This window comes from Trifolium pratense, linkage group LG3, assembly GCF_020283565.1.
Source record: "Trifolium pratense cultivar HEN17-A07 linkage group LG3, ARS_RC_1.1, whole genome shotgun sequence".
Classification (NCBI taxonomy): Eukaryota; Viridiplantae; Streptophyta; class Magnoliopsida; order Fabales; family Fabaceae; genus Trifolium; species Trifolium pratense.
This window is the reverse complement of record NC_060061.1, coordinates 29570272-29596483: the sequence shown is the minus strand read 5'-3', so window position 1 is coordinate 29596483 and position 26212 is coordinate 29570272. Positions and strand designations below refer to the sequence as shown.

Sequence of the window (26212 nt, the reverse complement as noted above, 5' to 3'; positions counted from 1 at the left end):
TGGTATAGGAACTCAGATTCTCTACGGTTGGAATTTCCTATTGTTATTGGAGTCAATTCATCTAAGTTGATGGATAGAGATTAGACGATTCACATCTTGACTATAAAATATTGAGAACTCAAAATCATACTTGTCTGATCTTAATCAACCGCCAAAGTCATTGATTGCCGTGATCGCTAACAGCAACAAAGTCTGTCTTGAATATAGATCCTTAGCATTGTTAGTAGGGAATCCATTTCCATAATGTAAAGATCCTTTCTTTCATGTGATTTTTAAATAAGGAACTTGATTAGGATATTAAATGCACGAATATCTAATTGAAAGACAATCAAGATAACATAGATTTTTTTTTGACAGTCAAAATGATGGATCCAAGGGCTAAGTTTTATTGGATACTAAACTATTAAACCTCATTCCCTATAATAACATACACTATATCTGTCAACTAAATTATGCTCACATGAACTATTTCTTTTTAATTTTATCTAATGCCTGGACAAATTCGAAATAATCCGGGTCTTCAAGAAACGTCAATGTCAAATAATTTTGAGCACTAATTTGGTCAACATTTTGATCTTAACATCTATTGATTTCAGAAGGTTAAATGTTCATGTTTACATCTTTTAAATATCATACCAATGTTATAAAACCAACCTTCTAAACTCAAATATATTCACAAGAAATACACACAAATTTTCATCTTCGAACATTCTGATAACCAAATATTATACTTGAACAAGAAACTTATAGATTGAAAAGCTTGCAAACAATCACAAAGAACTTCAGATCTTGAAAAACTGATTTCCTTTATGACAGCACTAATCATTGGGAAATTAGTGAATGATTTCGTGCTTCATGAGAATTACTCGTCCATTTATAGCAACGGCGGGATGTGAAAATATACAAGAGAAAGCTCTAATGAACAATCAACCCAAAATTGACAGTGAATAAAGGCAATTAGACAAGATCACCTTCCTTGAGTGCAACCCTGAACTGCCTGGGAAATGCACCTACAAAGCCTAACAATTCTTGAATACCCCACACTCACACTCTCTGCTGCACTTCTTATTTCATCTACAAGCGATGAAGGAAGAGCCTTTTGTTCCCCATTAGCAGCAAGACCATATATTTGAGACGGAAGAACCTCTGCAGGATATGCCCCACTGCTCAAACCAATTGTTAAATCAGTTCGTTTCATTACAAAGTTACAAATACCAAAAAAAAATGTAACCATAAAGCTTATCTCATGCCGGGATATCAACATATTTAAACACTTGGCAGACTCAATTTTAAGTGACTTGTGTACAATGCTTATATGATCGGAACACTCAAGCAAGAAACAAACAACAGCTAGGGTACGTTTGATAGATGTTCTAGTATAACAAAAGCAGAATAGTACAGTACAAATAATTGAGTCATAGCACAACTTTTTGTTTTGTAGAAAAAGTTGAATAGTAATTTTAACTTTTGGTTTTGTATAATGTGCATTACACAAAAAAGTTGTATCCTATTTCACTTGGTAACAGAATTCAAGACTTGTCTTCTGCTTCATCTTATGTATTGTCTTCCATGACCATTTTCAAATCAAACATACAAGTAGTTTTACTTGTCAAAACATAATTTTTCGGCAAACCAAAGACACCTTGGTAACAAGGAAAAATAATTTAAAGGTGAATGTTAAAATAATTGCAGGATTACCATTTTAAGCATGTCATATCGAGAATCACTTGCACCTTCTTCCCACCACAGAAGTCGATGAAAGATAGCTGCAAATCAAGTTGATTAACTGCAAAAACGGTATGAAATAGACAATGTGAAATACCTGTTAGATCTAATGTCAGAAAATGGAAGGTAGTACCAATTCCAATTAATTAAGGAAGGAATATTCTGTTGATAAAAGGTTCATATTATGGTTTTGAAAATTAAATCGGTCCGGACCGGCCAGTTTGATAGGGTAACTGACTGATAAACTGATTAAGTACTTGTTCAGTAGTTCTGTTCAATTTCAATCCCAAAAAACTGTTCATAAAACCAGTGGACGCAGGTCAAACTAGTAAAAAATAAAGCAGAAATTCAATAAAGGAGGTTTCTCCATTATAAGCTGCTTGAACCTGTTTTTTTAATCCAACCAGATGCATATTTATAAGTTTAATATGTATATAGTCCTTATAAATCACGGCCTTTCAAGTTCAGTATCTAAATAAATTTAAATCACTTTTAGTTCCAATCTTTTTATAGGGATTATTTTGAGGGACTAAAGCGCCCTTTTCAAATAGGAACTGAAGGCGAATAAAATTTATTTAGGGACTAAATTTGAAAAGTCGTGATTTCAAAAAGACTATAATTATTTTTCAGAATAAAGGCCTAATGCTAAGTTACAAAGACTCGTGTATGAGGTTCGCATTTGTATATGGTTCAAATATATCATTTAGTCTCTTATTATTGATTAATTTTTGTCTAGCAAGACATATAATATGGTTTTAAGTTAATTTAGATTTATATGAAGCTTTATTCCTTATAGCTTCTTATTTGATATGTTATATATAATAATATAATATTAATAATATATATTTAATTATCAGCAGTTCAACTTGGAGTTGAAGTAGTAAATAACATTCTTTCACTGATTCAATGACTGCCCCCACCTTAATTTTTAAAACATTGGCACATGGTATAATATTTAGAGTACAGAGGAAATTTGCATACCTGAATGAGAATTGAACTTAGCCTGGACCAAATTTCTAATTTCTACCCGAGCTAACTGAACCTCCTCAACCACATCTAGCAAATTACTTAGAAGTGAACCTGTTATCTGCATAAAATAGCTGGTTAGCTACAACACACTATGAGGTTGCAAAAGAAAACTTTGAGCCCAAGAAATAGAAAGCAAAGGGATAACAGAAAAGACTACTTAAAGGCTTCTTTGAAACTAAATTTTCTTAACTCTCATAAACCACACCATTCATACCATTAGTTTACTTTTCTAGTACGTATCAAGTAGATTTTGAAAATGAGTGAGGACCACCCCTGCTGTAACTAATAATTTAATGAATATGGTAATCCCCTCTAAAAATATAGGAAATATGAAATAAAAAATGAAACAAACTTGCTAGAAGAAAATCAGCACAAGAAACAGTTACCTGTGTTTCTTGTGCCATACTGATTCGACCCGTGCACTTGCTGGTGGTATGTGGATTTAAGGCAAACACAAATGCAGAGAAAGCCTCCATATTTGGATAGGTCTGAAAAACTAAATGTATCATATTAGAAAACTGCAAGGTATGAATGTTGAATATATAATATAATAATAAAAACGGATAAATTGTCAACCAAATTACCTTTCCAATATTCACATCATTCAAGCTATTCGATACTATAATGCTTGATAGACCAGCATTTACTGTGAACCTACATTCCATCAAAGTAAATAGGCACTTGCATATTCAGTAATGTCACAAAAGATACACTTGAGCTCCAATCCTTAAAAAAAAGAAACAAATCAAAGTTAACCTTTGGATGATATATCCGCGATAGTTGAGAATAATCATGTGATAATCATCCTTACGCTCAAAATCTTCAACATCCCACAACTGACAAATAGTAGAAAAAAAATTGTTGGTCAGAAAATGAAATCTTAGCTTGTACATAGATAAGAACCATATTTAAAGTCAAACAACCTTCAAATTCTGGAATACCAACTTGTAAGATATTCTCTTTTCCAAATAATCACGAACAGATCTTACGACGTTGGTATAGCTTTGATCCCCTTTCATCTTGCAGTAACTATAAAAGAATTCACTTAAAGATTTTGCTTTCTGATCCAAATTTTCAAGCTCTTGCCTCGTTTCCATCACATTTTTGCAAGAAACCTAAGATTGACCAATAAAACATTGCCAATTGAAATACAATGGGACAACATATTAAACCTTTTATGATCATGTTGCATCAATGAACTACAAACAGAAACTAGGGACATGCAAGGGAAAATATATCATGCAAACAAAAGGAAATTCATTCATCAGACGAACATAACTTTCATGAATGTTAAGTACAAATTTGTTTTAACTTTAAGCGAGCTAGTCAGGTGATTGTTACATTTAACCCAAAAAACGAACCGAACCAGCACCCTTTGTTTTAACTTTTTTCAATTGTGGCCGCAAATGATGTTATAGCAGCTGCTACAGCCCTTATAGCAGAATATGCATAAACCGTGGTTTTTCCTGGCAGATTCATCAAAATCCGCTACGTAATAGAGCTATTGCACCGCTATACGACAACGGGTCACCAATTCATCTAACAACTTATAAATATTGAATTAGTGTGAGTTAGAGATTGTAAAAAGTTTGCAAGGAGATCTCTCTGAGCTCCAAGATTCTATTGACAACAAAAAAATACAGAGACATTTTGTTAGGAGAGCTCTCTGTATAAGAATGCTCCCTCAAAGATTGACATGTTGTGTAGCAAGGGAATCGAAGTGCGAGGACAGAGAATGTAGATTTTTATTCTTTCAAAGATCCTTAAATTAAAGTTGCTTTAAATATAATGTCAAGTAGCGATCTTAACTCAGTGTAATTCTCTCATCAGTGTATTTCCAATACCAATAAAAGGTTTTGAAGATTGGATATAACATGAAAGTGCATCATGATAATTTAAAGCTATTATCACTGGGTCATTTAAACTAAATCGCATACAATGAATTGTACCTGACATTTTCCTTGTGAATTAAATATTTTTGTCTTGATATGACTATCATCAGCTTGAATGTCAACCAGTCTAGTCTTAGCAGAACATGGCATGGAATTTTTCATCATCTGAGTCTCTTGAAGCCCAGAACTCAGCTGTTGTACTTTTTCCTGTGAATAATGAATGTTTGTATCACCAATAGTATGTATTGCTAAATACTAAGATTTATGTGCAAGAGAGAATACCAGTAATCTCTCACGCTTAACATTCATTAATTGTAGCTTAGCCTTCTCATATGCTATATTAAAAAGCAACAATTTCATTTCCACAACTCTGCAAAAGAAATACTTAACATTATCAACCATTAATTAGAAAGCAATTCCATAAACTTGTGTAAGAAACAACGCAACCCAAATAGTGAATTAGTCAAACAGCTTATACAAACCTTTTGTGTCTAGGAATATCTAGAGGATCCGTTAATTTCTTCTGAAAGAAAAACAACCATGTCAATAAGAAACAGGAAATTCCGAACAGAGAGCAAGTTTGATTTGAGAAAGCATTTGTTTTCATTTCCTGTTTTCACTTTTATTTACAAAATTGTCGCATGTTTTTTATTTTCAAATGTCTGTATAGGAAATAGTCGACAAATAATTATATATTATTTTCAGGGTATCCTCCTATACACATCTTTGAAATCAACAAAGTGAAAACAAGATTATATTTTTTGTATTTAAAAGTCAAAACAGACAATGTTGTCTCAAAGGAAACATGCCCTTAGATATTGTCTTTAGAGGAAGTAATATGTACTAATCATTACAAATATAAGCAGCTTGTTCATGCTATGTTATAATATAACTAGCAAAGTGCACTAAATTCAATTATCTAATCCAAACCTGAGAATGAATTTCAGAAGAAAGAATATCCCATTTCTTAACTTTCTGCAGACGAACCAAAATATCTTCCAGTGTGCCCATCTAAATATTGAGAGCCAAAATAGTATAAATAGCTATGATAAATTATTTTTTTTGACTAATGATAAAATATTTTTGAATGATTAAAAAGTAAGCAAAAATATCCACAATTGTATTTGCATGCTACTATTTTCTAATTCTACAACCATATATTAGAACATACCAATCTGAAATTTAGCTTATCAAATGACGGAGAAAGCAATTGTTTTGTGCTGGTTGAGAATCTTTCTAGAACCTGCAAGATAATTGAAAAAGTAAAGACTTAAGAGACCCAAAAAAACAAAGTTCTAACTAACTATTAATATAAAGCAGGAACCATACATGATCGAAATCATTCCACTTCTGATCGCCAAACTTTTCTCTTTCACTTCTCATACTTGTTTGCTCCAAAACAAACTGTAGATCTCCATCCCCACTTTTATGAACCTCTTGACTTCTGTCAATCCTCCCTGTCTTCTCTATATCATCTCCATTACTTAATAACTGGACACCTTTCCTTTTCTTCCCAGAAGAAACCTCGATACTAGTTTTGGTAGGAGGACTCTGAGCTACTTGGAGTGTCGGATGACCATTGTTATCAAGATCAACATCATTCCTTTTCTCCCCGGAAGAAACCTCAATACCAGTTTTGAGAGGGCTCTGAGCTACTTGGAATGTCAGATGGTGGTTGTTATCAAGATCAACACCATGCCCATCAGAATTAATCCCGGGAGACAAGTCTTGGATGTCACTAGGAGGCTCTTGCAGGGAGGGCAACGCAGTTGTTGCGTCTTGGATAGGACTGCTAAGATCTGGAAATCTATTAGGAGGACTCCTAGCCGGTTTTCCCTTCAATGCACTCTAAATCATCCGAGCATCAAACAGAATAACAAATCAGATGCATAGAACTGACATGTTCGGCGTCATAAAAGAAAGAAAAATTAGTCTTCCACTGGAGCCAATGTTTTGATCTCTGTGGAGACACCTTTACCCATACATTTTAGCAAGAGTCGAAATTTTAATTTCGTAAAGAATCATAACCATGACATTTTTTACTTGTCTAGACAAAATAGGGAAGAAAACTGAAATAGGATTTGCAAATTTTAATGATTAGAAAAACTTGACTGTATTGTAACCAAAAAAAAAAAGAAAAGAAAAACTTGACTGTACTGAAATATATTATACTTACAAATATCACAACCATAAAAAGTAGGGGGAATGGACTTAAGGAAATAGAATAAATATCTAAATGAAAAAATATCAGTAAATTAACTATGTTTTTTGTAATAGACTCTGAAAATCATGCCATAGAGAATTAACCATGAAGGAGATGCATTAAATAACCATATTTAGAATCAAGCTTGAATATTCCTTTTCTATCATTTTAGCAAATACCAACTCCACATGTTCCTCAATAGTAATAAGGATATGCAAAGGTTTCAGAGACCTTTTTTTATTTGCATGAATCGTAACTAAGCAAAAAATAGAGCCACTCTCTTTAATTTTACCTTAATAAACTTGCTGAACTGTGCATCCTCAAAAGGTGAGCTAGGCTGTTTACTGTTTCCAACACCAGACAAATCCAATTTTCTAGCTACTGTTAGTTTGTCGTATTCAATGGCTTGTTCTAGACCACTATTAACAGATTCATTCTGCATTTCCATTTGCTTCAACTCACCATGGAAATTACTTTGACATTCTACAGATGGCAATAAAGTATGGTCAAATGATTTTACAGGTGAAGAAAAAGGTTTGGCATGCGTATTGGTTAGAATTTCATCTTTTCTTTTCTCAACTGTGCTATCTGCCACTCTTGTTATATGCGTCTTAAGCGTGGGAGAAGCACCAATATCCATAGGCGCAAGATTTTTATCATTGTAGGAAACTTTGGCCGAAATCAAACAAATTTTTTCCTCATCCTTTTCGGTGGCCACAGTCTCTTCATTTTGGCTTAACTTGCTAGTATTTATCAAAGAATCAACTACATGGTCACCAGTGTTGATCAAACTTTGATGCATGTTATTTTCCAGAGTTAAACTAAACGGCTGTTCCTCCAAAGGAGCAGTGAGGGTTTCAACTTGCTTGTTTTCAAAATCTCTTTCAGGAAAGAAAGAAGTCCCTGGAGAGTATTTTGAAAACCTACGTTTCAATTTGTCATTTTTTTCTTTGAGAGTAGATGTGTTGGGAAGATTTTTCAACTTTGAAATGTTTTTACGTATGGACAACAAAGTTGCACTATTTGCGGCATGTACCTCAGGCCCAAGCATACCAGATTGCTTTAAGTTTAAGGGAGGAGTTATATTTCCAGTACGTCTGAATGAATCAGGAGAAACCATAAATGCTAGTTTATTTGCAGAAAGGGACAATGGTGTAAACTCATGTACTGGATGATTTCCAGTAACTTGATCAGACTTATTATTAGAGTCAGTCACTTGTCCCCTGTCTTTAGAATTACTCTCATTTACGGGGACTTCACAGAAACCCAGTTCATACTTAGCAGCCAAATCTAACTTATCAGCTTCATCCATCTTTGGTGGGGTTCCTCTATTAGCCTTAGCAGAGTCCAATTGATTACAAGCAAACGGAGTTGCATCATTAACAAACTCCTTAGTGTTCTGAAAATGAAAAATATCACTTATCGATTACTACTACGATACATTTATACAAATCCACAGACGTAATAGCATTTATGAGGATAGCCACAACCACAACAGTATCATCATAAACCATGCACAACTAAAATTTGATATATTCGGCAACTAAATAAAGGGTAAAGATCCTAATATCTGAAATAAAATAAACTTTGAAGCATACAGGAAACGAGTCAGCTGGGAGAATTGACAACAATCAGCAAGAATAATAGAACCCCCACATTGATTCCAGCAGAACGCAAGATCTTCCATTCCTAAACCTTCATTATTCCCCGACTATTCCAATTTTCAAGTCATATAAATGGACACATAAGAATGCAAATTCTTCAATTCCTAAACCTTCATTATTCCCCAACTATTCCAATTTCCAAGTCATATAAATGGACACATAAGAATGCAAAGCTGTCTCAATGCCTACATTTTTCCACTCAGAAAGACTTGAACATGAGACAAAGGTTAAGTAGAAAAAAGCTCCTTGCACTTAGACAACGGTCATTGAAAAAATGTAATTGGAATAGTCGGGGAATAATGAAGGTTTAGGAATGGAAGATCTTGCGTTCTGCTGGAATCAATGTGGGGGTTCTATTATTCTTGCTGATTGTTGTCAGTTCTCCCAGCTGACTCGTTTCCTGTATGCTTCAAAGTTTATTTTATTTCAGATATTAGGATCTTTACCCTTTATTTAGTTGCCGAATATATCAAATTTTAGTTGTGCATGGTTTATGATGATACTGTTGTGGTTGTGGCTATCCTCATAAATGCTATTACGTCTGTGGATTTGTATAAATGTATCGTAGTAGTAATCGATAAGTGATATTTTTCATTTTCAGAAAACTAAGGAGTTTGTTAATGATGCAACTCCGTTTGCTTGTAATCAATTGGACTCTGCTAAGGCTAATAGAGGAACCCCACCAAAGATGGATGAAGCTGATAAGTTAGATTTGGCTGCTAAGTATGAACTGGGTTTCTGTGAAGTCCCGGTAAATGAGAGTAATTCTAAAGACAGGGGACAAGTGACTGACTCTAATAATAAGTCTGATCAAGTTACTGGAAATCATCCAGTACATGAGTTTACACCATTGTCCCTTTCTGCAAATAAACTAGCATTTATGGTTTCTCCTGATTCATTCAGACGTACTGGAAATATAACTCCTCCCTTAAACTTAAACCAATCTGGTATGCTTGGGCCTGAGGTACATGCCGCAAATAGTGCAACTTTGTTGTCCATACGTAAAAACATTTCAAAGTTGAAAAATCTTCCCAACACATCTACTCTCAAGGAAAAAAATGACAAATTGAAACGTAGGTTTTCAAAATACTCTCCAGGGACTTCTTTCTTTCCTGAAAGAGATTTTGAAAACAAGCAAGTTGAAACCCTCACTGCTCCTTTGGAGGAACAGCCGTTTAGTTTAACTCTGGAAAATAACATGCATCAAAGTTTGATCAACACTGGTGACCATGTAGTTGATTCTTTGATAAATACTAGCAAGTTAAGCCAAAATGAAGAGACTGTGGCCACCGAAAAGGATGAGGAAAAAATTTGTTTGATTTCGGCCAAAGTTTCCTACAATGATAAAAATCTTGCGCCTATGGATATTGGTGCTTCTCCCACGCTTAAGACGCATATAACAAGAGTGGCAGATAGCACAGTTGAGAAAAGAAAAGATGAAATTCTAACCAATACGCATGCCAAACCTTTTTCTTCACCTGTAAAATCATTTGACCATACTTTATTGCCATCTGTAGAATGTCAAAGTAATTTCCATGGTGAGTTGAAGCAAATGGAAATGCAGAATGAATCTGTTAATAGTGGTCTAGAACAAGCCATTGAATACGACAAACTAACAGTAGCTAGAAAATTGGATTTGTCTGGTGTTGGAAACAGTAAACAGCCTAGCTCACCTTTTGAGGATGCACAGTTCAGCAAGTTTATTAAGGTAAAATTAAAGAGAGTGGCTCTATTTTTTGCTTAGTTACGATTCATGCAAATAAAAAAAGGTCTCTGAAACCTTTGCATATCCTTATTACTATTGAGGAACATGTGGAGTTGGTATTTGCTAAAATGATAGAAAAGGAATATTCAAGCTTGATTCTAAATATGGTTATTTAATGCATCTCCTTCATTATTCCCCAACTATTCCAATTTCCAAGTCATATAAATGGACACATAAGAATGCAAAGCTGTCTCAATGCCTACATTTTTCCACTCAGAAAGACTTGAACATGAGACAAAGGTTAAGTAGAAAAAAGCTCCTTGCACTTAGACAACGGTCATTGAAAAAATGTAACAACTTTAGGCTACCATGAAAAAAGAATGTTGAGCGAAAACATATAAACAAATCATTTAATAACCTTGGTTGAAGACTCCAAAGCAGAAGCAACTGTAGTATCATGGGTGATTTGATGAACAGGAGAGTTAACTAAGGATTCCATGTTGGGTAAAACTTCCATATGATTTGCAATTGGTGAATGTGTGGCTAACTTATCGCCTTCATCCATATTTGGTGGGGTTGCTCTATTAGCCTTAGCAGAGTTCAATTGTTTACAAGCTAACGGAGTTTCGTCATTAACAAACTCCTTAGTATTCTGAAAATGAAAATAACAAATATCACTTGTCAATTACTACTACCATGCATTTACACAAGCCACCATATGTAATTGCATATATAGCTCTACAAAGATAGCCACAACCACAACAATATCATCATAAACCATACACGGCTACAATTCCATACATTACAATAACTATACGCAACTAACTAAAAGGGACCCTAACATCTGAAATAAAAGAAAATGAACTTTGAAGCATACAAAAAACAAGTCAACTGAGAAAACTGCTGTAAACAAATAGCCTAAAAAGATTTTCAACCTTGGTCGAAGACCCAAAAGCAACTGCAATTGGTGGATGCGTAGCTTTTGAACCTAATGGGGAAACACCATCCAAATCCTTGCTTCCCTGTGCAAAAATTGCAACCAACCCAGGAGAGAGTCTTCCATAATCATAGGTTTTTGGCTGTTCCCCTTCAATGCTCATGGCATCTGAGTCCTCGCTGGCACTCGCCACCACCGGTGACTGAGGCACTCTCTTTTCACGATCAGTGAGTTCCATGAAACTCCCCGGAGTAGCACTGCTTAGACCAGGTGTGCTCACCGTCGCTTCAAACCTAGTCGGCGTCTTCAGATCCCCTGAATCCGAATGTGCTAGACTCCGGTAATGCATCGAAAAAGCAGTTGAGTCCATCGTGATGTCATCGGAGACACCAGAATCCGATAACCGTCCCGGTTTGATGAAATCCATCGACACAGGACCACCAAATTCGTCATCTGAAAATCAAATTTGTAAAAAATTAAAAAAAAAACAAAAACAATAGCAATTGAAATTCGAACAATTAGCTACTACATGAAATTAGGTCATTAGGGTTATAATAACTCACCATCAGTTTCGTCATCAGCGTTGATACTGCTTCCACCAGGAGAAGGAGAACCAATTGGTTGCAGAAAGGAGTTTCTATGATCAACCGCTTCACCCTCACCGTCAGTAGAGTTACGACGGCGGTCGGGTTCCTCATCGTCGCTTTCTGCGACAAGTTGACGGAATAGATCTAGTGTTTCGGCAGGGATCTCGTCGGAGGAGGAGGAATGGTCGTCGTCGGGACGGAAGATGTGGACGGAGGTGATTTCATTGTCGGCGAAGCTAACGCGGCGTGCTCTTTTTCTGTTAAAGGCTATGGTTTCTTCTTCTGTTTCAGTGTTGTTGGATTTAGAAGGTTCCATTGGTGGTGCTATTTTGTTCTCAGTGTTTGTGTTGAGATTTTTGTGAGGGAAAATGCATTTTGCGAGTATGCTCTTGATGATGCCGTTGTGTTTGATTCATTATTACTCTCCTTATGATATGATCATTAGGCTTTAGCTATCTTGTAGTTTTTTTAAAAAAAAAAAAAACCACAGAAATTAATTCCATTTTTTAACATATTTTTGATTGAGGTTGTAAAAACATAAAATAAATAAAAATTGAAATGGTTAGGTTGAACAATGTAGTCCAAATTCGAATCTGATACTACAAATGGTTGTTTAGATTGATTTATTTTTGAGTTTATGCGAAATAGCTTATACAAATAAATAAGATTTTATGCAATATTATAAATTTTCAGGGTAGTTTATGAGGAAAAAACTTATAAAGATATAATTTTTCATAAACTTAAAAATAAGCTAAATTCAAATGGACTCAAAGTTGTGTGAGTTTCACTTTGTTGGTGGCATCTAAGATTAAAAAAAATAAGTATAATTGTTTTGTTTTTTTACAAAAAAAAAAAAAGAAAAAGAAAGAAGTTGAATGTCATTAATTAATTCAATCTATTGACAATCTAACTATTTTCTTCCTCTCTTAGAATCTTCTAACAAAGTTTACCAATATTAACCAAAATAGTTGTAGTAAAAAAATTGTGTTATTTGTTTTTTTTTTGTTTACAATAGAGTTCAGCGGCGAATCCACCGCCCGGCATGCCCTGGCACGTGCCCGGGCTCGGCACCTATATTTTTTTTTTAGGGTTGTTACTTTAATATGAAAATTCTAATGTTTGAGTAAGAATTAATAAAATTTAAGTGTATATTCATAATCCTCATGAAATTCTGAGTAAAATGGTATATTTATTTGTCCAATTTGGTGCAAGAATGAAAAATATAATTTTTGATTTTGGTTGTTCGGAGGTTGAAGATGATGAACAGTATTTTAAATGTTATTTTAATAGTTATATATATTATATATTAATGAATCATTACTTAGACATTGTTCTGCGCGCTAGCTCAGTGGCTGGTTAATGAATTTGTCACACAGTGAAAACCTGTGTTCGACTCCAGCTTCTCCTCATTTTTTCAAAACCTTTGTCTATTTTGGTTTGGTTTTTTTTATTTGTTTACATATATTTTGGTTTGGTTTGTTTATTTCCTTTAAGTTAATTTTATGTTCTTTTCTTTATTAAAAATATCTTAAAATTAATTAATTTGATTATAATTTCGGTATATAAATAATATATATTATTAGTTAAAAACAGTTCGATCCGATTAAACTCCGATCCGTAAAGGTTAAACAATAAACATTTGAACATTTTATGGTTAAAATTGTGCCCGGGCTAAATGTTATTCCTGGCTCCGCCACTGATAGAGCTGATGATCGAACATACGACATCTACCATACTATCCAAATTCATCACCACTAGAAAATTGTGCTATTTTTTGTTAGGAAAGTAACAAGAAAAATTTCCATGCAACAAGTAAAAGTAAATAGAATTTTCACAAAATAATAAAACAAAGCAAAATCAACTCAATAATAATTTATTACTACATCTCTAATCTTTACAAGGCATGATTACAACTCTCAAGCTTTCAGACAATTGCAATTTTTTACAATATCAAAATTACAAACCTTCTCAACTACCATTTAAGCACAAAAGATACCAGAAGATTGAAAAAATTGCCCGGACACTAATGATGGCTAGTAGAAAACTTCTGAGGTATTTTCTAACCCACGCCATAGTGGTTCGAACGGACCAACCCCTCAAGCTAGTTTTGTTTAGACCGGATCTCACTAGACGCATGAGAAAATGGTTTGAGGAACTATCGGAGTTTGACGTTCTCTTCGAGCCTAGACAATCAACATTGACTTCTTTCTCCAACAAACAACGATGGAAAATTTCCTCATGTTTCCTCAGTCTAGCGTAAAGGATAACCTCATTGCAAACAAATCCCAATCATCAATAAGAGTCATCTGATGGCTTAACTTTTCTCGAATAACGAGGATCTCACTTCACATGACATCTGTTATGATGATGAAAAGGGAAAAGCTAAGAGTTCCTGAACATAACAGATAGATGTGAGGATGAAAGCATCCGACAATGGAACATGTCAAGGGAAATTTCGTCCTTATAACCCATGTTCTCATCACTTTACTTATTCATTTTCTATTTTATTTAAGATATATATATTCAGAACAAATGACATTTCGTCCTTAAGACTATGTTTGGATTGATGGAAAATTGTGGAATGGAATGAAGTGAAATAATGTTAGATTCCATTGTTTGAGTTTGTAAAATATGAATGGAATGGTGTGTGATGGAATCCTTTCCATCCAATACCACTCATTCAACCATTTTTTTTCATTCCACCCAATTTGGGGTGTATGCAATAGAAATATGGAATGAAACAAATTAGTAATACAAATACAATTTTGTCCTTATTTTTCTATTTCATAAAGCTTTCTTTCTTCCCTCTTCTTCTATCGTTTGTTTATTCTTCAGCTTGTATATTCTACAACTCTTCATCGACCTTCTTATTATTATATTTTTGTTGCCAAAACCTTCTTCGGCGATGGTTTATGCTCGTGAGTCGTCGTGACAAAGAAATAATGTGATACTACTATTTTATTATTATAAAGTAAACAAAAATCAAAATTGCTTCAAACATAAAAATAAAATGAAAATTAAATATACATTATTTGGTGTGACGTTATATACTAGTATTATTTAAATATGACAATAGAAGATTATATGTTTTTATTGTGAATTTTTTTACTTTTATTTTTATGTAATCTTGATTTTAAATAGGGTAGAATTGGAATAAAATATTTATAATTTATTCCATTCCGTCTATTTTCAAAACAATAGAGTGAAACAATATTCTATCACATTATAAAATATTCAAACAATGGAATGAAATTAATGCTCCAATCTGTTCCGTTCTATTCGATTCTATCATATTCCATTCCGTTTCGCTCCATTATATTCCATCAATCCAAACATAGTCTAAGAAATTTGTTTTTCCAAGTTTATCCAAGAAAAATGTCTGTCAACTCCTTCAACCTAAGTCCAAGAGATTCAAATCTTTACTATCTTGATAGCAAGAACTTGCGGGGTGTTCCGAACTAGACTAAAGCTCACTATACCAAATGTCGATTATATTTTAGGTCCAACATAATACTCTTTAGTACAAGACATGCATGTCCTTGGAGGGCACATGACTTCAACGGATAGCAATCCAACATAGTACAAAAATAGTCATTTGACAATACTGATCTTAACTGTTGATCAGAACATGTGGATGACCAGCTAGCAGTCCGTTGAGCAGGTGGTTGATGGCGGGTCGAACAGCTGATCCACGAAGGGGGGTTGTACCTGCAGGTGCTCCGATGCCAAAGTTAGAGAGGGAATGAGAGCAAGAGAGAGAAAGTAATTGAGTGAATGAATAGTGTTACCTAGCTCTCTTGTATAGGAGAGCTTATATAGCCCCTAGCTCTGGGCCAAATGTCCTCTTATTGGGTTGGATCATGTTAGGCCCAATAAGATGGACTGCCAAGATATTACCCTTAGATATTGGGTGAAGCAATGATCTGCACCTATCATGGTGGAGAGGTTCTACCATGTTATGCTGACACGAATGTGGTGGGGCAAGCCATTGTGGACTTAGAGGGTGTAATGTTGGATTAGTTCTAGTCTAGTCCAGTCCAAAACAAATACAATTCTCAATTCCACTAATGTAGTGGAGCCAGTCCCCATGCATATGCAAGACTTGATCTATAAATACACTCATATCTCAAGCTCCCAATGTACACACATCGAAATGCTAACATTTTTGTAGGTACTTTTCCACTCCGCGCCTGAAGCTCTCAACCACCACAAACAACACCTTAGCCTTGCCAAATGAATTGTTCCGTTCTGCCCGTTCAACGCAAGTAAAATGCATGAATATTGTTAAAACACTAACAAACATCATTTGAATTTCTAGCTGCACACAACAACGACAAAATTGTGAGTTCGAATTCAAGGAAAAATATACACCTTGGCAATATTTTTACTAAAGGAAAATAAAGATTACATATGCTTACCATGTATTTTGGCATAGAATTCCCTTTTTTTTTCCAAACCAATTTTTTTTTTTATTAGTTTCCATTGACATAGAGATTTCTATCCTAACCTTTTTTCTTATCAAGCTATTGTTTCTTGGATTTTTATCATATATAGTATAGTAACTTAATACATAATTGGATTTTTATCATATTAGTTACTTTCTACCATTTGATGTGCATTAATAATTACATAATACTAATTATGGTAACAATTATATGCAACGTATAATTATTTCAATTTTTTTGTTTCCTCTAGATCTCCTATTTCAATAAAAAGAGTATGAAAATTCAAAATTCAACGAATAAAAGGGGCGGAATGAGTAGCTCAACTGGTTAAGCTAGTTGAGCTAGTTGAACTAAGGGTTAAAGAGCAGAATGAATAAAAAAAGTTTAACAAAAAAACTATTCCACACAAAATTTAAACTCGAATTGTCGTTAACAATTCGTCACTAACCACAATGTATATGCAGTGGCAAATTAAGTTTTATCCGGATCAAATTAAAATGAGTTTGACTGTTATTATGCGCAAATTAAATTGAGTTTTTTGTAATGGTCGGCGATGATGTGTGTTGCTGAACGGGTACGTTGGATCTATATGTGACTCAAAAAATACTACAATGCCAAGTATCACACTTTTCAAAAGTCGCAACACAAACTTTATAATAGTGTCATAATCAATTAATTAATTAATTGGTTCTTTGTATATATATACATGTAGACACAAAGAACCTCTCAAAAATTCCAACATCAAATTTGCACCAATTTCTCTCATCTCTTCTAAAACCTCAATCCCCATTCCATACCCTCACACAAAATATCTAATAGTCATCTTCGATTCGAGTGAGATTTAATTTGCGCATGGAGAAATGAATCTCAATTAATCTGAAGTTCGGTCGGAAGAGGTAATAAAAGTATATCGAAAAATTGTCACTAGGAAAGGGGAATTATCAAAATTGACGCAAAGAATACTCGCGTCATATCATCAAAGATAATATATTTGAGTTAATTACTCATTATGCATTCAAGGAATCAATGGGGAGGATCATTTGAGTTGACAAATAGTAATGAATTGGCGTCTGACTATGAGACGAGCCGCATAGGAGATCAATGGGACAGGGCGGCGTTGCTCAGTCCGGCAAGCGACACAATGGATTCGACGGTACAAAGTTGGATTCTTGAAAGGCCAATTACTAAGAAGAAAACTAAGTATGTGGATATTGGATGCATGAAGTTGAGTTACAAGGCATTGAAATGGATTTTTGGTATAATCTTTGTGGGATTTTGTGTAATTGGGCTTCCCATCATAGTTGCAAAGAATTTGCCCAAACATCATTCTCGACTTATACCACCTGATAATTACACTCTTGCCCTCCATAAAGCGTTACTCTTCTTCAATGCTCAGAAATGTATGTATTTTCTTCTACCATCTCATCATCATTATGCAAATTAACATAGTATATGCATTATTTTTGTTCTAATTTATTGGTCTTATTTTACCTTTTCTCTGATGATTTTATCATTTGATTTATTAGATGATTGTAGACTAAATATATGATGATATAAGATCCTTAAAATACTGCATTCATATTTCATAGCATATGCATTTGAATAGGCATGTTTTTTGCTGGTTATGACATATGAAATGTGAGTTTTTAGTTAATAGATGTTACTAATAATTTAAAATATATAACCCAATAAAAAATATATAAATATGATATCCTGTAATTGCTCTCTTGATAGATTCAAATTTGTTTTCTTACAAAAGGCATTTTTTTCTAATGGACAGAAGCATTTGTTATCCCCTTTTGTCCGTCAACTTCTTCCAAAGGCTGTTTGACGTGAGATAAACCTATTTGGTTGTGTGTTTGGAACACTTATTTAATTAAGCACTTATTATAAATTACTTTTTGTTTTTGACACCAAAAAATAAATTACTTAAGCTCTGTCAAACATAACACATATATTTATATAAAGTTCTTGATACTAACATGTGTCCTAAAGGCAAAAATCTGAGGTTCGAATTCGAACCTCTAAAATTGTGCTATGTAACACTTATTATGTGTCTTATTATTAGTATTATTATATTTTTTTATAAAGCAGTCTAGTGGCTAGAAAGTCCACCCTTAAGATAAATAAGTAGGTGTTCGAGATTCGAACTCCAACTCTGCATGTATAATGTAATATTCCTGCGGACTGAGCTGAATTTACATGACACTATTAGACTCTTTCTAAGTAGTAATAATTTAGAACGTTGACTAATAAATTAAAATATATGATTAATAAATTAAAATATAGTTGACAATCCTTTTCATAATTTTTCTTTATATTTTTGAACTAATATGATCAAGACACTAATAAATTTTACATTTTTATTATTGTCAAATGATATTTAACGTCATTTCATTCCAACAAGTTGCTTGGAAGTTTGAACTTATTCTAATTAAGTTTTATTCTTCAAGATACATAATTCAAAACCTTCATGAGAATAGTAAAATAATATATTTTCCCACATTTAAATTGTGATAAAAACGTTTCTTTATTTTTTTTTGAGTCAAGTAGCCTAATAGTTAAAATTTCACATTTTAAAGTGAATAAGTGGAAGTATTGGGATTCGAACCTCATTCCCTATAATAACATACACTATGTCTGTCAACTAAACGATGCTCACATGAACTATTTCTTTTTAATTTTATCTAATGCCTGGACAAATTCGAAATAATCCGTGTCTTCAAGAAACGTCAATGTCAAATAATTTTGAGCACTAATTTGGTCAACATTTTGATCTTAACATCTATTGATTTCAGAAGGTTAAATGTTCATGTTTACATCTTTTAAATATCATACCAATGTTATAAAACCAACCTTCTAAACTCAAATATATTCACAAGAAATATACACAAATTTTCATCTTCTAACATTCTGATAACCAAATATTATACTTGAACAAGAAACTTATAGATTGAAAAGCTTGCAAAAAATCACAAAGAACTTCAGATCTTGAAAAACTGATTTCCTTTATGACAGCACTAATCATTGGGAAATTAGTGAATGATTTCGTGCTTCATGAGAATTACTTGTCCATTTATAGCAACGGCGGGATGTGAAAATATACAAGAGAAAGCTCTAATGAACAATCAACCCAAAATTGACAGTTAATGAAGGCAATTAGACAAGATCACCTTCCTTGAGTGCAACCCTGAACTGCCTGGGAAATGCACCTACAAAGCCTAACAATTCTTGAATACCCCACACTCACAATCTCTGCTGCACTTCTTATTTCATCTACAAGCGATGAAGGAAGAGCCTTTTGTTCCCCATTAGCAGCAAGACCATATATTTGAGATGGAAGAACCTCTGCAGGATATGCCCCACTGCTCAAACCAATTGTTAAATCAGTTCCTTTCATTACAAAGTTACAAATAGCAAAAAAAAATGTAACCATAAAGCTTATCTCATGCCGGGATATCAACATATTTAAAACACTTGGCAGACTCAATTTTAAGTGACTTGTGTACAGTGCTTATATGATTGGAACACTCAAGCAAGAAACAAACAACAGCTAGGGTACGTTTGATAGATGTTCTAGTATAACAAAAGCAGAATAGTACAGTACAAATAATTGAGTCATAGCACAACTTTTTCTTTTGTAGAAAAAGTTGAATAGTAATTTTTACTTTTGGTTTTGTATAATGTGCATTACACAAAAAAGTTGTATCCTATTTCACTTAGTAACAGAATTCAAGACTTGCTTCTGCTTCATCTTATGTATTGTCTTCCATGACCATTTTCAAATCAAACATACAAGTAGTTTTACTTGTCAAAACATAATTTTTCGGCAAACCAAAGACACCTTGGTAACAAGAAAAAATAATTTAAAGGTGAATGTTAAAATAATTGCAGGATTACCATTTTAAGCATGTCATATCGAGAATCACTTGCACCTTCTTCCCACCACAGAAGTCGATGAAAGATAGCTGCAAATCAAGTTGATTAACTGCAAAAACGGTATGAAATAGACAATGTGAAATACCTGTTAGATCTAATGTCAGAAAATGGAAGGTAGTACCAATTCCAATTAATTAAGGAATGAATATTCTGTTGATAAAAGGTTCATATTATGATTTTGAAAATTAAATCGGTCTGGACCGGCCCGTTTGATAGGGTAACTGATAAACTGATTAAGTACTTGTTCAGTAGTTCTGTTCAATTTCAATCCCAAAAAACTGTTCATAAAACCAGTGGACGCAGGTCAAACTAGTAAAAAATAAAGCAGAAATTCAATAAAGGAGGTTTCTTCATTATAAGCTGCTTGAACCTGTTTTTTTAATCCAACCAGATGCATATTTATAAGTTTAATATGTATATAGTCCTTATAAACCACGGCCTTTCAAGTTCAGTATCTAAATAAATTTAAATCACTTTTAGTTCCAATTTTTTTATAGGGATTATTTTGAGGGACTAAAGCGCCCTTTTCAAATAGGAACTGAAGGTGAATAAAATTTATTTAGGGACTAAATTTGAAAAGTCGTGATTTCAAAAAGACTATAATTATTTTTCAGAATAAAGGCCTAATGCTAAGTTACAAAGACTCGTGTATGAGGTTCGCATTTGTATATGGTTCAAATATATCATTTAGTCTCTTATTATTGATTAATTTTTGTCTAGCAAGACATATAATATGGTTTTAAGTTAATTTAGATTTATATGAAGCTTTATTCCTTATAGCTTCTTATTTGATATGTTATATATAATAATATAATATTAATAATATATATTTAATTATCAGCAGTTCAACTTGGAGTTGAAGTAGTAAATAACATTCTTTCACTGATTCAATGACTGCCCCCACCTTAATTTTTAAAACATTGGCACATGGTATAATATTTAGAGTACAGAGGAAATTTGCATACCTGAATGAGAATTCAACTTAGCCTGGACCAAATTTCTAATTTCTACCCGAGCTAACTGAACCTCCTCAACCACATCTAGCAAATTACTTAGAAGTGAACCTGTTATCTGCATAAAATAGCTGGTTAGCTACAACACACTATGAGGTTGCAAAAGAAAACTTTGAGCCCAAGAAATAGAAAGCAAAGGGATAACAGAAAAGACTACTTAAAGGCTTCATTGAAACTAAATTTTCTTAACTCTCATAAACCACACCATTCATACCATTAGTTTACTTTTCTAGTCCGTATCAAGTAGATTTTGAAAATGAGTGAGGACCACCCCTGCTGTAACTAATAATTTAATGAATATGGTAATCCCCTCTAAAAATATAGGAAATATGAAATAAAAAATGAAACAAACTTGCTAGAAGAAAATCAGCACAAGAAACAGTTACCTGTGTTTCTTGTGCCATACTGATTCGACCCGTGCACTTGCTGGTGGTATGTGGATTTAAGGCAAACACAAATGCAGAGAAAGCCTCCATATTTGGATAGGTCTGAAAAACTAAATGTATCATATTAGAAAACTGCAAGGTATGAATGTTGAATATATAATATAATAATAAAACGGATAAATTGTCAACCAAATTACCTTTCCAATATTCACATCATTCAAGCTATTCGATACTATAATGCTTGATAGACCAGCATTTACTGTGAACCTACATTCCATCAAAGTAAATAGGCACTTGCATATTCAGTAATGTCACAAAAGATACACTTGAGCTCCAATCCTTAAAAAAAAGAAACAAATCAAAGTTAACCTTTGGATGATATATCCGCGATAGTTGAGAATAATCATGTGATAATCATCCTTACGCTCAAAATCTTCAACATCCCACAACTGACAAATAGTAGAAAAAAAATTGTTGGTCAGAAAATGAAATCTTAGCTTGTACATAGATAAGAACCATATTTAAAGTCAAACAACCTTCAAATTCTGGAATACCAACTTGTAAGATATTCTCTTTTCCAAATAATCAGGAACAGATCTTACGACGTTGGTATAGCTTTGATCCCCTTTCATCTTGCAGTAACTATAAAAGAATTCACTTAAAGATTTTGCTTTCTGATCCAAATTTTCAAGCTCTTGCCTCGTTTCCATCACATTTTTGCAAGAAACCTAAGATTGACCAATAAAACATTGCCAATTGAAATACAATGGGACAACATATTAAACCTTTTATGATCATGTTGCATCAATGAACTACAAACAGAAACTAGGGACATGCAAGGGAAAATATATCATGCAAACAAAAGGAAATTCATTCATCAGACGAACATAACTTTCATGAATGTTAAGTACAAATTTGTTTTAACTTTAAGCGAGCTAGTCAGGTGATTGTTACATTTAACCCAAAAAACGAACCGAACCAGCACCCTTTGTTTTAACTTTTTTCAATTGTGGCCGCAAATGATGTTATAGCAGCTGCTACAGCCCTTATAGCAGAATATGCATAAACCGTGGTTTTTCCTGGCAGATTCATCAAAATCCGCTACGTAATAGAGCTATTGCACCGCTATACGACAACGGGTCACCAATTCATCTAACAACTTATAAATATTGAATTAGTGTGAGTTAGAGATTGTAAAAATTTTGCAAGGAGATCTCTCTGAGCTCCAAGATTCTATTGACAAAAAAAAATACAGAGACATTTTGTTAGGAGAATGCATCTGTATAAGAATGCTCCCTCAAAGATTGACATGTTGTGTAGCAAGGGAATCGAAGTGCGAGGACAGAGAATGTAGATTTTTATTCTTTCAAAGATCCTTAAATTAAAGTTGCTTTAAATATAATGTCAAGTAGCGATCTTAACTCAGTGTAATTCTCTCATCAGTGTATTTCCAATACCAATAAAAGGTTTTGAAGATTGGATATAACATGAAAGTGCATCATGATAATTTAAAGCTATTATCACTGGGTCATTTAAACTAAATCGCATACAATGAATTGTACCTGACATTTTCCTTGTGAATTAAATATTTTTGTATTGATATGACTATCATCAGCTTGAATGTCAACCAGTCTAGTCTTAGCAGAACATGGCATGGAATTTTTCATCATCTGAGTCTCTTGAAGCCCAGAACTCAGCTGTTGTACTTTTTCCTGTGAATAATGAATGTTTGTATCACCAATAGTATGTATTGCTAAATACTAAGATTTATGTGTAAGAGAGAATACCAGTAATCTCTCACGCTTAACATTCAATAATTGTAGCTTAGCCTTCTCATATGCTATATTAAAAAGCAACAATTTCATTTCCACAACTCTGCAAAAGAAATACTTAACATTATCAACCATTAATTAGAAAGCAATTCCATAAACTTGTGTAAGAAACAACGCAACCCAAATAGTGAATTAGTCAAACAGCTTATACAAACCTTTTGTCTAGGAATATCTAGAGGATCCGTTAATTTCTTCTGAAAGAAAACAACCATGTCAATAACAGGAAATTCCGAACAGAGAGCAAGTTTGATTTGAGAAAGCATTTGTTTTCATTTCCTGTTTTCACTTTTATTTACAAAATTGTCGCATGTTTTTTATTTTCAAATGTCTGTATAGGAAATAGTCGACAAATAATTATATATTATTTTCAGGGTATCCTCCTATACACATCTTTGAAATCAACAAAGTGAAAACAAGATTATATTTTTTGTATTTAAAAGTCAAAACAGACAATGTTGTCTCAAAGGAAACATGCCCTTAGATATTGTCTTTAGAGGAAGTAATATGTACTAATCATTACAAATATAAGCAGCTTGTTCATGCTATGCTATAATATAACTAGCAAAGTGCACTAAATTCAATTATCTAATCCAAACCTGAGAATGAATTTCAGAAGAAAGAATATCCCATTTCTTAACTTTCTGCAGACGAACCAAAATATCTTCCAGTGTGCCCATCTAAATATTGAGAGCCAAAATAGTATAAATAGCTATGATAAATTATTTTTTTTGACTAATGATAAAATATTTTTGAATGATTAAAAAGTAGGCAAAAATATCCACAATTGTATTCGCATGCTACTATTTTCTAATTCTACAACCATATATTAGAACATACCAATCTGAAATTTAGCTTATCAAATGACGGAGAAAGCAATTGTTTTGTGCTGGTTGAGAATCTTTCTAGAACCTGCAAGATAATTGAAAAAGTAAAGACTTAAGAGACCCAAAAAAACAAAGTTCTAACTAACTATTAATATAAAGCAGGAACCATACATGATCGAAATCATTCCACTTCTGATCGCCAAACTTTTCTCTTTCACTTCTCATACTTGTTTGCTCCAAAACAAACTGTAGATCTCCATCCCCACTTTTATGAACCTCTTGACTTCTGTCAATCCTCCCTGTCTTCTCTATATCATCTCCATTACTTAATAACTGGACACCTTTCCTTTTCTTCCCAGAAGAAACCTCGATACCAGTTTTGGTAAGAGGGCTCTGAAAATGAAAATAACAAATATCACTTGTCAATTACTACTACCATGCATTTACACAAGCCACCATATGTAATTGCATATATAACTCTACAAAGATAGCCACAACCACAACAATATCATCATAAACCATACACGGCTACAATTCCATACATTACAATAACTATACGCAACTAACTAAAAGGGACACTAACATCTGAAATAAAAGAAAATGAACTTTGAAGCATACAAAAAACAAGTCAACTGAGAAAACTGCTGTAAACAAATAGCCTAGAAAGATTTTCAACCTTGGTCGAAGACCCAAAAGCAACTGCAATTGGTGAATGCGTAGCTTTTGAACCTAATGGGGAAACACCATCCAAATCCTTGCTTCCCTGTGCCAAAATTGCAACCAACCCAGGAGAGAGTCTTCCATAATCATAGGTTTTTGGCTGTTCCCCTTCAATGCTCATGGCATCTGAGTCCTCGCTGGCACTCGCCACCACCGGTGACTGAGGCACTCTCTTTTCACGATCAGTGAGTTCCATGAAACTCCCCGGAGTAGCACTGCTTAGACCAGGTGTGCTCACCGTCGCTTCAAACCTAGTCGGCGTCTTCAGATCCCCTGAATCCGAACGTGCTAGACTCCGGTAATGCATCGAAAAAGCAGTTGAGTCCATTGTGATGTCGTCGGAGACACCAGAATCCGATAACCGTCCCGGTTTGATGAAATCCATCGACACAGGACCACCAAATTCGTCATCTGAAAATCAAATTTGTAAAAAATTTAAAAAAAAAAAAAAACAATAGCAATTGAAATTCGAACAATTAGCTACTACATGAAATTAGGTCATTAGGGTTAAAATAACTCACCATCAGTGTCGTCATCAGCGTTGATACTGCTTCCACCAGGAGAAGGAGAACCAATTGGTTGCAGAAAGGAGTTTCTATGATCAACCGCTTCACCCTCACCGTCAGTAGAGTTACGGCGGCGGTCGGGTTCCTCATCGTCGCTTTCTGCGACAAGTTGACGGAATAGATCTAGTGTTTCGGCGGGGATCTCGTCGGAGGAGGGGGAGGAATGGTCGTCGTCGGGACGGAAGATGTGGACGGAGGTGATTTCATTGTCGGCGAAGCTAACGCGGCGTGCTCTTTTTCTGTTGAAGGATATGGTTTCTTCTTCTGTTTCAGTATTGTTGGATTTAGAAGGTTTCATTGGTGGTGCTATTTTTTTTTTGATAACAAAGAGGAAAAACTATTGTCCATTGGTGGTGCTATTTTGTTCACAGTGTTTGTGCAGGAAAATGCATTTTGTGAGTATGCTCTTGAAATTGAATTGATGATGCCGTTGTGTTTGACTGTTTGGTTTCATAAAATTTGATTCATTACTAGTGTCAGTACCCGTGCGATTGCACGGTGCTTGTAAAAATCCTTCCTCATGTAGCTGATAATTCCAACATTACCTATACTCTTGTTTGTCTTTTTTTTTTTTTATTTTTTACAAACTGAATTAAAAAGAATATGTGCAGACCCAACACAAGAACAATACAATAATTCAATGGGTACATAGAGAAAGTCTTAGTTGGGCACATACCCAACACTTGGAAATTAGGCAGATCCACTAAAAGAATACCGTTCAAAAGAGATATATTTATTTACGATA

The 26212-nt window shown here is 33.9% G+C and overlaps 1 protein-coding gene across 10 annotated transcripts; it reads right to left on the bottom strand.

The window, feature by feature from the left end:
- Positions 1 to 530: 530 nt before the first annotated feature.
- Positions 531 to 26019, bottom strand: LOC123916784. 10 transcript variants are annotated; one of them, XM_045968323.1, is made up of 21 exons: positions 25423 to 26019; positions 24858 to 25312; positions 24353 to 24574; positions 24195 to 24266; positions 23954 to 24034; positions 23513 to 23548; positions 23313 to 23414; positions 23088 to 23237; positions 5976 to 6494; positions 5818 to 5889; positions 5577 to 5657; positions 5129 to 5169; positions 4929 to 5016; positions 4704 to 4853; positions 3678 to 3869; positions 3511 to 3590; positions 3339 to 3408; positions 3141 to 3242; positions 2707 to 2812; positions 1699 to 1786; positions 531 to 1163 (listed from the first exon to the last, which is right to left on the bottom strand). In XM_045968323.1, exons 1-21 carry the CDS (start codon positions 25763 to 25765, stop codon positions 968 to 970), a joined length of 3246 nt encoding a protein of 1081 aa, XP_045824279.1. In that variant the 5' UTR covers positions 25766 to 26019; the 3' UTR covers positions 531 to 967. The 10 variants fall into 10 exon arrangements, 9 of the variants coding, with proteins under 9 accessions (XP_045824279.1, XP_045824278.1, XP_045824273.1 ...); XM_045968322.1 differs by having other exon boundaries at positions 23513 to 23551; positions 25423 to 26017; XM_045968317.1 differs by lacking the exons at positions 23088 to 23237; positions 23313 to 23414; positions 23513 to 23548; ... (3 more) ...; positions 24858 to 25312; positions 25423 to 26019 and adding exons at positions 7142 to 8248; positions 10637 to 10870; positions 11154 to 11608; positions 11719 to 12343.
- Positions 26020 to 26212: the final 193 nt, after the last annotated feature.

Excerpts from the sequence above, each read along its gene's own strand:
- LOC123916784 (XM_045968317.1), bottom strand. The coding sequence starts at position 12,058 with ATGGAACCTTCTAAATCCAACAACACTGAAACAGAAGAAGAAACCATA. Across the intron at positions 5,170-5,576 it reads CTTCTGAAATTCATTCTCAG|AAGAAATTAACGGATCCTCT; the intron begins GTTTGGATTAGA and ends TTTTTCTTTCAG. Across the intron at positions 3,591-3,677 it reads TGGTATTCCAGAATTTGAAG|TTGTGGGATGTTGAAGATTT; the intron begins GTTGTTTGACTT and ends ACTATTTGTCAG.